Here is a 12,915-nt window from a genome sequence, read left to right as displayed (position 1 = left end):
CTAGCTTCGAAAAGCAATACTTAGTATTATTTTGATTGTGTGACCACTGGTATCAGGAACTACAGGCACAATGGACATAACATCTTAGCTCTCAAGGTTGTTGGCTCATTGGTGATGTAGGTATTGGTCTATGGTTACCAGTCACCATGAAATGGCTGATTTGCCTGTACATCAAAATAATAATAATATATAAAAAAATGACTTGCGCTAATATATTCTGATTCAAGAGATCGGTTGATTGGAAAAGAAGTTTTTGTGCTACAGCGCCATCTAGCGGAGAATTGCAATAGAGTTAGTGAAAATACCATCCATGAAAATTCAAATAAGTATAATATATGTACGCTAACGATGATGATCAATCAGTGTCGAAGTCTAAGATCAATTAGTATATACCAACACTAAGTTTTACGTCAAATACACTTATTCCATTTTGATGATGATATGATATGTTATGATATGATAGATGAATTATAAACACATGAATACTTTGCGGTTGTTGCGCGTAGTTTTATATAGTATACGAGTATAAGACCCTTCCGTAGTGGAATTAAATGTTGCCAGATATCGAACATATAAAACTATTAAGCTATTTAATATAGGTAATTTATTATTTCAAGTTTTTTTAATACGATAGTAACATTTCATATATCTATTACCTATAAACATACATTGGGGGAGCATGGTTATATAAATTAAAAATATATGTCATGGCGAAAATGAGGTCTCTGTCCACCAGTGATATAGTTTCAGACTAATGCTTTAATTTTTATTAAATATTTTTAAACCATAGATTAATTTTTAAACTATAGTTCGACTTTAACAACGATATAAAACTGTCACTGCTCGTTTGTTTTAAATAAATTTGCTATTATTAATAAATGCCTCATATAATCTTCTTATTATCCAGTGATCAGAATTATCTGGAAAAAGTTAATGAATGATAAAGAAACGTTTCAGTGTTATCTGTAGATATATTCTCTAAAAAGTAATTCGACACTCACTGCAGAACCGAAAAAACGAGCATAAAAATTAATATGCGACATTGACTAGAATAATTATAAAATTTATAGGACACACGTATCAAAATGACGTATCACCGTAAGTGGCATTTTACGAGTGAGATACGAAGTGATTTTCTATAGAATCGCACTGCAGTAGTGTATTAATGATAAATGTAGATCGATCTATTGCTTGGCACGTATCTATCAAATCGCAGATGCCAGATAAAATACTTATTTCGGCCCACATATCTTTTGGCAGCACATTTACTATAGAGAAAAATTAAGAAGTAGCATTACGTAATCTTAGTAAATAACAAAGTGGAGAAATTATGAATATTATTTTGTATATAATCAAATCCTAATCTGATATCGGTGATTATTTTAATTTTAATTCTTTATTACATTTCTTTATTAACTGGAAAGTCGTAATAAATACTCGTTTACGTAATTGGTTAAATTTTCGACACATCCATAAACATAATCACCCCTAATGTTCGATATAACACCAGCTGTTAAGAAGTTGTCCGATTTGTATAATGATTTTATGTTATGAGGTTTCGTATTACATTTATTAGTTAACCGACTTCGTGAAACGGAAATTAAACTACAGTCATGATTGAATCCATTCTACGGATCGATTAATGGAAAAAATACTTTTTTCATAAACAATTTTCCATTCCATTATGATGCTAGGTACCAAAGATTTATATGTAGACTTTTTATATATATTAGTAAAACTTATTACTGGTTATGGTGAGATTTGTAGACCAAACAATACTTAAAACTTAAATTATATTAGTGACATCTACACTTTCTGAGAAAGAGTAGAAAATTATAGAATCTCTTATAAATTATATTGGGCATTAAACTAATGTTACGGCGACAATAATGTTTTAATGATATATAAAGTTTCATGGGCTGTGAAATAGTTAAAATGAGAATGTTAAAATGTATACAGAGATTGAACATATTTTTTTAATATACACAAAACAGTTTACAAAAATAACTCAAGTTAAAAAGAAAGCATTAACTATTACAATTACACAATAATTACAATACCAATTATGTAGCATTCCATTGCTTATCACGAAAAAAAAAAACATTAAAGTTCCTCTCAAAGAGTTCCGGCAATCCGGTACTCAAGAAAATACTTTCTCGTGGTAGTCCCACGACCTACTTGCATCAAAACCAGCCCATTCTTCTGGAACGCCCAAAATATTCGTTGATTAAAGTCGATCTGTATGCCCATGTACACTTTCGACTGTTCTGCTCCTTCCAATTAAATCTGGCAGCCGCCTGTTTTGTTTCTGCGCCATTTATAATCGTGTTTTACACATGTTAATCGGGCTCTTTTGATTAATTACGAAAAAAGAGTGAAATCGTTTTTAATAATTTCGATTTCAAGTTTCTGAATCCGAAAGCCCTTTTCGTTTGCACGTTGCCGATATTTATAACCAAAGAACGTATTATATATTTGTATGTGTGTGAATTGTTTTAATGTGTTTGTTTTGTCCTTGATCGAACGTCATCTTTAATCTTTTAGCTGTTAAGTATGTTTGTTTTTATATTAAGTGATAATTTTTGTATTAATTGTCTGTTTTGAACTTTCCCTGAACACTGAAAACTTTCTCTCGACTGTTTATGATTTAACGATGAGAAACGTCATTCAATTCAATTTAAACTAAAAATTACAGCGGAGTTAATGCTTTGACACTTATTGAGCAGATTTAATTTTGATAACAAAAATTTCTGTATATAATGTCAGTTTTAACATTAATAAGTTAATTATTATCTGACTTATCACTGTGAGCTGTCATGTTAATAACATCGAAATAAACGAATTATTAAATAACACTTTTCTCGGAGCTCGCGAAACGAATGTCTGGCGATCGTAATCACTAGACGGTAACTTATACGCCTTTGACCCCTGTTTTCCAACCTGTCAGTACACTTGAAAGCTCATCTACTATTTATCTCGGAGATATATATGAACACATATGTCACATATCAAAGTTATTTAATCTTGCTTTAATTTCACAGTCACTGAGTAAACTTATTTCTTAATTAATGTAGACCAATCAACTTAATACGAAGTTTACTTGATTGAATCTCAGTAAAGATTAAAGCTTTACTTATAAATGTTTTTATTAAGTGATGTTCAACTAAGAATGCTCTATCTTTATTATTATTCTTTTGAATGTCAAATCAATGATGATATAGGGAGAGAGAGAGAGAGAGAGAGAGAGACAGACAGACAGACAGAGTGGAATGAGTGTTTAAATAAACAACCGCTGAACAATGTAATTAAGTCTTTAAATTTCATATATTTTTTTAAAAAGATTAAATCTTTACTAATCAAAATTTAAAATACCTTTTCTTGTTATCATTAAAGTATTAAACTGATACAAATAATAAGCCTAGTTACAATTAAATAAGAACTTGTCTTGTGGGTACAGAAATACAATGGGCGGGACCGCTCGATGAGAAAGACAATTACAAATGTACTTTTGTTACAAACTAGGTTTATTATGGGAGACTGGGACGGCCGTTATTAAAAAATTCTTCGGTGGCGTAAAATTACGCGGCGTCTGAAGAATAGTTGAGTACGCGTGAATACAACTTCATATAAATCGTATACGATACTACCATTACTGTTAATAAAATGTTTCCCAATTAATAATTTTATTAAGTATTCTAGAATGTATTATCAACAAACTTAAATTGATTGACAAAAGATCTATTATAAAGTATCTTAGTTAAATATATACAGAACCAAATAAAAATAGCTACTCTCTGTACAAATGATGACTGCATAGAATGTAGAATGTTCTCAAGAATAAATAGTAGACGATTTTCGGGGCGTAATATGAACTAGCCTCCTGTCATCAGTGAGTATAATGAAACGAGAGATTTAATCGTTCACCCTCATCATGTATCAGTAGGAATTATTCAGTCATACCATCTCCTACATATGTATATATATATATATATATATAGACTAAAAATAAACAACAGAATAAAATATATATCAATAAATGTCTAGGTTAGTTTGGAATAATCCAAATATGTATAATTTTTCCGTGAGGAAGCAATTTTTGTAACGGTTATCATACTCAGGATATTTGCACATTCAATTTGTACGTCTAGCCGAAACTGTTAACAAAAACTTCGAAAGTATTCAAATCTGTTATTTATCGTTCTCATTATATTAGTAAAATCGATAGAATTAAAGGTTCATTGTTTTTTATACAAGGTATAACACGATCGGAAAAGAAGGCTAAAAAATATCAGATTAAATTCTATATTCAAATATCTCCCGGGAATGAGGAAACTTTCCCTTTAAACTAAGAGAACAGGTCAAATATTTGAACTTTCGTTGCGACAAACAGACGCACCTTAGTAATATTTATATTTTTTGTCCACAGATCACGATGCGACAGAGACGCGGGCTTGCTATAGGCATCCTCCTCGTGTTACACATGGTGAGGAATTATGACAATAAAAAATAAACTTTGTTAACATTATTCTTGGAGTGAAAATTCCAAGTCAATTTTTTGTGAAATTTCTATTGATCGTTATCGTTAAATATATATATTGTAACGTTGGAATAAAATTTTAACGGCACAAAAATATTATAGCTCTTTTCACACACACACACACACACACACACACACACACACACACACACACAACACACACACACACACACGCACGCGCGCGCGCGCGCGCGCACGCACACTTCAGTGATGTGCACACGAAAATTGACAAACGGCAATTGCAATAAATAAAATCTTAATACGCCATGTTTTAAAGCATTATTTAGTTACTAAGCATTGTTAAGTACTGCATATACATTCCATATATTTACCGCTGGCACCTAATACAAAACAACGTATTATATGACACTATGATAGCTTTTTTTTTCGTAATTTATATTTGTAGAATATACATTTATTAGAAAAGATGTCAAGATTTCCTAGAAAACTTTCTCTCGTTTACTTTGAAATGTCTGCAGGGTCACGTACATGCTGTTCACAGATATCCATACATTCTAAGCTATTTCATGATTGGTTAGAATCGAAAGTGTAAGTCGAATTATGTTGTGAAAATACACATAACATACTCTGTTTATTTTTTGACAATAATACCACAGATAATTAATATCAGTGTTTGAGAAATAAAATTAAAAAAAATGTTTATCGTGTTACATACGGGCTTTATCTAAAACTGGTTATGAACCAAAAACTAGTAAGTTACTAGGAAGGACTAGTAATTGTGTTAGGTGGACAAATAATAGATTACCTTTTTTCTAAACTGCTAGCAGACACAGGCAGGTATTGATATTAAAAAGAAAAAAGATACGAATATGCCTAAAAATATATGTATAATTCTATTTTAATTTACGTATAACTATTTGCTATACCATTTCGGATGTCATTATATTTTTACAACCGTACAATACACGTAATAACCGATTAGGTGCCCATTGTATATTTACACACATAAGTTTATTAATTAAAATGAATATAAATACTTTTGTTCGTTTAATTAAAAACAGTCTTAATTAATGTGATCTACTGCGTTTGAATTAAAAATTAAATTAGTTTTTTGCATAGTTACAGCACTATATTATTAAGTTTCTAGAAACTATCAAATTAATTCTCAAAATTGATTGAATTATCTATAATAATTAATTAATTAATATGCTTTTTATCGAGTTAAGCTTAAAGACACAATAACATGTAATAACTTTGAAACTATTACTCAGTTTTAAATTAAATATAGCAGTGCTTGAAAGTTAATGATTTTTAATCGACATACAGCACCTTTTACGGCGCATCACTAGATAGCCGCGGAAATTTTGTCCTTTTCACAACATTTTTGAGGGCGATTGATCGTTTATATTCGATACATTTATTTTATATATTAACAGAAAATACTTTTGTTCCATGTTACTATCTCTTACAGAAAACTAAGCACGGGAATGAGTTCCTTAAGAGGAAATGAATGAAACCTATTTAGGTATTATATATATGTACGTGTAGATAAAATATTAGTTACACAAATGAAAATACGGCAACATACGACTTTTTGAAGCTATAAATTGAACCTTAATTTTACTTACAACCTCTAGAACTAACGGTTTGGAATTCGTATATTATTTTATTAAAACAAGACATCGTGTGACACATCTGAATATATAATTGACATAAAATTTATGATTATTTTCCTTAACAAAATACATATATGTATTTTATATATTACTTATTTTATGATCGGACTATGTCAATAATGTCGTGAATAAAATACTAACATTTTAAAACATCACGATTTTCAATTCAATGTAGTAAATCCCTATTTACACAGTAGTCATTCTTATTATATAAGCTAGAAGCATATAACTCGCAATAAGGTTGCGCTCACTTTATTATATTCAAAGATCTTTACAGAGAGTTAATACACTACAGCCAATTAAAAACACAGGGTGATTAAAGACACAAAAACAAATTTGATAATAAATGGACGAGACATTATCGGAGGAGATTTCGTATAATCCATAACATTAATTCTGGATTCGCGAAAAAAAAATGCGTTTTGTATGACGGCGAAGTCTTATTAGAATATTGGAATATTAAAATTAAAGTGAGGGTAAGTAGTTGTATTATAAATAAAAATATATTAACCAAGAACTGTTCGTACTACATATTAGAACTAAAAAATCAAATGAAATAAGAAAATCTATGGTTTGTTTATCCTTTCGATTGGAGTAACGTGTATTCCGATGGTGATTGTATAGAATGTGAATGTGTTAATATCGTTTGTACCGTTGAGATGGGTAGAACTATTGTATATGTAGAACAGCTGGATACTGAAAAAAGTTAATGAGATATCAGTAACAATATAGGGTAGGGCAGGCCTTCCACGAGGAAATAGTACCAGATAGAATCTAATCCGGTCAACGGGTAAAAGCGCCGAATATGGTCATTGACCCACTACGCACTGACGGGTAGGTCTAGTTCCGTTTATGTACACTATTTTCTTGTTTAGTCGATGCCAGTAAGAACAGGCAACTTAAATGGTATCATTGTAACTGAATCTTGTAAACAACACTCAGTGGACTGCGATACTGAGAAGTTTAAAAAAAACCGTCGTTCTGATTTCAGTAATTATCTATACATGTGAACAATAGTTTACATACTTTCCCGAGAATATATTTAAATTAAATAATTTCACATCTTATACATATTTACAAGTGATATCAATTTATGCGAGATATTTTTAAAATGTCTCTTCAGAATAATCTTTCCATTTAAAATGTCATATTGACGTTGTTGTTATTCTTTTTATGCGTCGATTAAATTATTTACATGAACACTACCGGTTACGGATATATTTACGTGTAAAGTATATTTTTAAATTCACAATTTTTTTACTCGAGGACAAAGCACTCTGTCATACAGCCAAGTCTTCTGTATTTTTTTAAACGAAAAGGTCTTAGTCAAATAGTCGGTATTCTGACGTAAAGTACCTCAGCAAAGGCTACGAGCTTGTGACAATAGATGGGTGTTGTAAGAGTAAAAGTCAGCTTTCCCGCCGGTCGGTCACACCGCGACCTACAGCGACGACACACATTGAACTTGAAATCCTGCTTGTCATTCTAGGTATTGTCCTACAACATCTTTCTTTGAAGTTTTTTGTATTAATTACACCCTACCATTTTATAGCGGATAGTTTTAATATTTTCATCATTCCATTTTCAAATTTTTACGACTGTACCCTAATGAGCGCTGATAGGTTGAAAAATACATGATTAATGATAATATTTCAACATGCTTTAGCTCCTTTTCGATCTAGAATATAAAAACTTTCTAAAAGTTATATTCAAATTAACCCCTTCTAACATGATCAACCAAACTAAGGCTCTCTCTAAGAATATAAATATATTGACAAAGCTAAATATTTAATATGATCACATATTAACTACTAAACAAACCGAGAGTCACGAATTAGCGATGCGATAGCGATTTAATGAAAGTAAAATTAGTCCGGCAAGATCAACGACCGCGCCGTGACACACTGCACTTGACGGCCGCTCCTCAACGTATACTCGTAAGCGGATCTCGTTCCACTAGCTCAGACTGTAGGGACGTTACCATCTTGATTCTAGTCTAGACTATATGTAACACTTCAAGCACTACTAAGCCTTCATATTATGCGATCGATATTTCATCATGTTCTATTTTCAAATAAGTATTTTACTAAATATGAAATAATTTAAATACCTTTTTTTATATTTAATCTAGTGTGATTTTTCTTATAATATATAAGTTAATATTGAATAGCCTTACCTTGCTCTAACGAGTTCCAACGCGTTGACATACTTCAGCGTCATTCAGCTGAGCTTGACTTTAACGCTTTAATTTTATTCTAATTTTTTTTTTTAATTTAAATTATGCCATTAATACAGAAGAAATAACATTTTATTTATTTAACAAATTCGAAAGAAAGAAGTACAAATTTTAAAAATAGAATTATTTTTGAAGCGATTATGATGATTTTATAATTTTCGCCCAAATCGTAAATATAATATTGTATTGTCGTTCTTAAATAACTTAGATCATTTGATAGTGAATATTAATGATAGAAGGAACAATCTTATCAATGTTACATGACGCTCAACACTCCGAATCGTTTGTTAATAATGACTGTCTGGTTCAATAGCGTAATTTCTTTTTCGTTCCAACTTTCTCTTTTTTATATTACGTTACGTAAGATTAATACGCGTAGGAACAATTGAGACATGTCCATCCAGATTCCAATCATGAATAATTACTGGATTCAACGGTCGGCTTGGAGGATGAACCTTTATACACTCACTCATAAATCTTTATTGATGAAAAAAAAAGCCACGTTCCTCACTTAGGTGGAACCAATGCTTTCTAATTTCGTAGCCCGAGGCGAAACAAATGAGAGTTACAAAAGCTTTGACGATTCGATAATTCTAGGTTCCTTGATAGGCGACGATACATTTTTTGATTGAAAAATTATGACCGGTTCGATAAATTCTCTTTACCATTTATTCCGACCACCCAAATAACTTCGGCCAAATTTTACACGACGCTTGGAAAACAAGATATAATTAATGGTAAAGTTTAAATCTGTCATAACTAGTTTAATGTATATTCTGAAAGCAGAGCGGTCAATTGAGCGATGATTTAAATCAAATGAAAACCAGAACCACGGCAACTTTCACAATATGATGATTCTATTCAAGTCGAGGAAATTGGAATCCGAGAGTCATCTTGTCAGTTTTGTTTCAACTCAGAACATGAGTTTGGTTGTTGTCGCATAACTTGTCGCTGGGTTTGAGAGATATTAAAAAGGTTAGTGTGTCGAATTAAATAACACTTAAAATATTGCCCACGCGCACTAGTGAAAGCTGTAGTGCTACAAAAACATATCATTTTTATGTCAGAATAATGTAGGTACGAATTATAAAAGGATGTCTAATATTTTGTTAAATTATTTTATTGCGCCTAAAGAACACATTTATTCATATCTAATACTTAGTTTGATGATACAATATTGACTAACACGATTTAAACATTGAATTTGGAGGCTTAACACGCCTGTATTTTTATATTCATTGTGGCGTACTGATATAGAAAATTAACTTTATCTTACAAATTATTATTTCGTAAAGTTTCTCTTTCTTCTTCTCGTTTTTGGAACTTTGAAAACGTCAAAACATCCCAAACTAATTGCACAGTTTAATGATTAATGGAATATAATTTAAAATGAATACAATCAAATAAATCTTGCAGATAAGACATTCGGTTTATAAGGATCATTAGTTTTTATAGCTAGTATCAAATCCCATTCGACGCTAACAACTTACTTCAATAGGAAACAAACGATTAAACAATGTTAAGTTAAAATTGTATTTATCACAATTATACAAGCCAAATTAAGAGCTAATTTTACATAAATAAACATACACTTGATAAATAAACATTTGAAAAATCAAATGACTAGATAAATTTTAATTTGACAAACAACTGATTTATTAATAACGTTAGTTAGTACATTAATAAAAAATTACTATTTTAAAATAAACTTAACGATTATTACATTGCAAAATAAGTAAAACATTTGCGAATTGAGTGTTTGTGAAACATATCTTTTATAAAATAATGTTTGCATGAGAAATTTATCACTTGAATTATTTTTATACGTTTTTTTGTAAAATAATTAATTATTAAACGGAATTTGTCAAAAAATAGAGAAACTGACTAAACTTATTTGATATGGATATTATTAATATGACGTCGTTATTAGACTCTCTCAAAATTCTTTGAATAACAATACTATATATATAATACATATACACTCCGTACATAAAAACGTCAGATCTTGTTAGTAATTAAATAGTGATATTGTATTGTGAATTAAAAAATAAATTTTAATAGATTTTTTTTTAATTTTCCAGAGCGGAACTCTCAGCGATCAAACGTCTAATGAAGGCGGCGGCGGCGGAGGTGGACCCAGTCCCGATTCAAACAATGCAGTAGAGCCATCTAGCGATCAACTGGCTATGGAATCAGCAGAGAGGGAAACACCGAGTCATGCATATAACGGGCCACCACCACCAGTTCCTCCTCCTCATAACAGACGGCAGAATCCACCTCATCACCAGCCACACCACTCGATAGGTAATTTTATCATCTTAATATTTCATGCTAAATAAAAACGAAAAAAAAAATTATATGTTGCGTAAAATGTCTATTTCTTGTAATAGTTTGAATTAAAAATAACCAGAACTTGATTTTTTCAGGTATGCCAAGGATTCCCAATCATCATCAAATTCATTCGAAACCATTCGCGCTTGGTCCTCCAATTAATCATCACAAAAATGAAATTGGTTCCGGTTTTCGAGGTCCCCCACCCCCACCTGCACCTCCTGCCGACGCTCAAACTTCAGCAAGTGACAAAGTTTTTAGTACAACTGGAGATGTTTGGCCTGCACCAGCTCCTGATATGCCCAAAATATTATCACTGGATGTTAAATGTGAAAAAAATGCCATGAGAGTGTTTCTTAGTTTCGATAAACCATTCTTTGGTATAGTTTTCTCAAAGGGTCATTATTCAAATCACCAGTGTGTTCATCTTCCACCTAATCTAGGCAGAACATCAGCTTCATTCGAAATTGGTGCTCACGCCTGCGGTACAGCTGGCAGTGGAGATCCGAGATACCGTGGCGATGTAGCTGCAGCCGGAACATATTTCGAAAACGTTATAGTGATACAATACGATCCACAAGTACAAGAGGTATGGGATCAAGCACGCAAACTACGTTGTACATGGCACGATCAATATGAAAAGGCAGTTACATTCCGTCCGTTCCCAGTAGATATGTTAGATGTAGTTCGAGCTGACTTTGCCGGTGATAATGTTGGCTGCTGGATGCAAATTCAGGTCGGAAAGGGACCTTGGGCTTCGGAAGTATCCGGGCTCGTTAAGATTGGACAAACGATGACAATGGTCTTAGCAATTAAAGACGATGACGCGAAGTTCGATATGTTAGTTCGTGATTGTGTAGCCCACGATGGTCAACGCGCTCCTATACAATTAGTCGATAGGCGAGGCTGTGTAACCAGACCAAAGCTTATGTCAAGATTTACAAAGATAAAGAACTTTGGGGCAAGCGCATCAGTTTTATCATACGCACATTTCCAAGCATTCAAATTCCCAGATTCAATGGAAGTTCACTTCCAATGTACAATACAAATTTGTAGATACCATTGTCCCGAACAATGTTCCGATGGTGGTCAAAATGTAATTGCACCTCACGCTGAATACGGACCTCCACAAATTGACTCCTACCCAGTTAGTGTGGAAATAAGAAGGGACGAACGAAGGGTCAGAAGGCAACGTAGAGCTACATCCCCTGAAAAAGAAGTTGGCGTAAATAGAGTTATTCGTGTTGTGTCTGCTGGTGACTTAAATTTAGATCCTTCAGAAGAGAACACAGCTCCTAAAGTTGTACCTACGCCAGGTCTTGTTTGTATGACAACCCCTGGGTTTGCTGTAACACTCGGCGCTCTTCTTGCCACATTAATATGTTCTAGCGCTATGTCTGCCGTATTATTTTTCAAACTGCGGCCTATTTCAAAACTGAAGAAGAAAACCGCTGCGATTGCTACTCTACCACGGCCGCACCCGACGACAGGACCACATGTTATTTCTAAAAGTCGATTTTACTCGTAACGTGTAATGCTTTTATAATTTAATTTGTAAATAGTAGCGTAATGAGACTGAAGTATGACCATGCCAATACATTGTTAGATGTGCTCAAGTAATTTAGTTCAAAATTTTGTAGATTAATTATCATTAAATTACAAAAAGTGATTTACTTAATTAATATTGTAATATCATGCCATCTAGAGGCTTCAGTTGAGTTGTATTCCAGGTCAAGGATACAATGTATGTATGTTCTAATAAACTACTAACTCTCTTAATAAGCCCAAATGTAGTATTAAAACTTCAAGTACAATCTTCTGTTACCTCTTGTCGAACTGTGTTTGATGCAGGGGCAACGGAAAATCAAATACGTGGTATACATCACTTAGGTAAACCGTTAGCTGTAATTATTTAAATTAACTTGTCATTAGTATTAATATTATTTATTTTTTAATTAAGATTTGTAATAGTCATTACCTATTTACTAGCTACGATATTTACTTTACCACCTGAGTACCTCTCCTTCTTTATAATTTTTGATTATGTTTCTTGTTTTATTTTATAATGACTTTTATAAATTGTTAAATATATTTCATATCGAATATTATCGATATATCTGACGTTTTGTTTGTTTCGCTAATTTAATCGAATAATGTAACGACAGCATGAACAA

The 12,915-nt window shown here is 32.0% G+C and overlaps 1 protein-coding gene across 1 annotated transcript in view; it reads left to right on the top strand.

Moving 5' to 3' along the window:
• LOC113393042 (uncharacterized) overlaps positions 1-12,915 on the top strand; it is a 28,637-nt gene extending 15,722 nt beyond the window's left edge. The window contains exons 2-4 of the mRNA XM_026629737.2: positions 4,427-4,483; positions 10,492-10,714; positions 10,837-12,915. Coding sequence (XP_026485522.1) covers positions 4,433-4,483; positions 10,492-10,714; positions 10,837-12,269 — 1,707 coding nt within the window. The 5' untranslated portion in view covers positions 4,427-4,432 and the 3' untranslated portion in view covers positions 12,270-12,915. The remainder of the gene's footprint in view (positions 1-4,426; positions 4,484-10,491; positions 10,715-10,836) is intronic.

The sequence above is a fragment of the Vanessa tameamea genome, chromosome 12 (assembly GCF_037043105.1).
Source record: "Vanessa tameamea isolate UH-Manoa-2023 chromosome 12, ilVanTame1 primary haplotype, whole genome shotgun sequence".
Taxonomy (NCBI): Eukaryota; Metazoa; Arthropoda; class Insecta; order Lepidoptera; family Nymphalidae; genus Vanessa; species Vanessa tameamea.
This window is presented reverse-complemented; position numbering and strand designations above follow the sequence as displayed.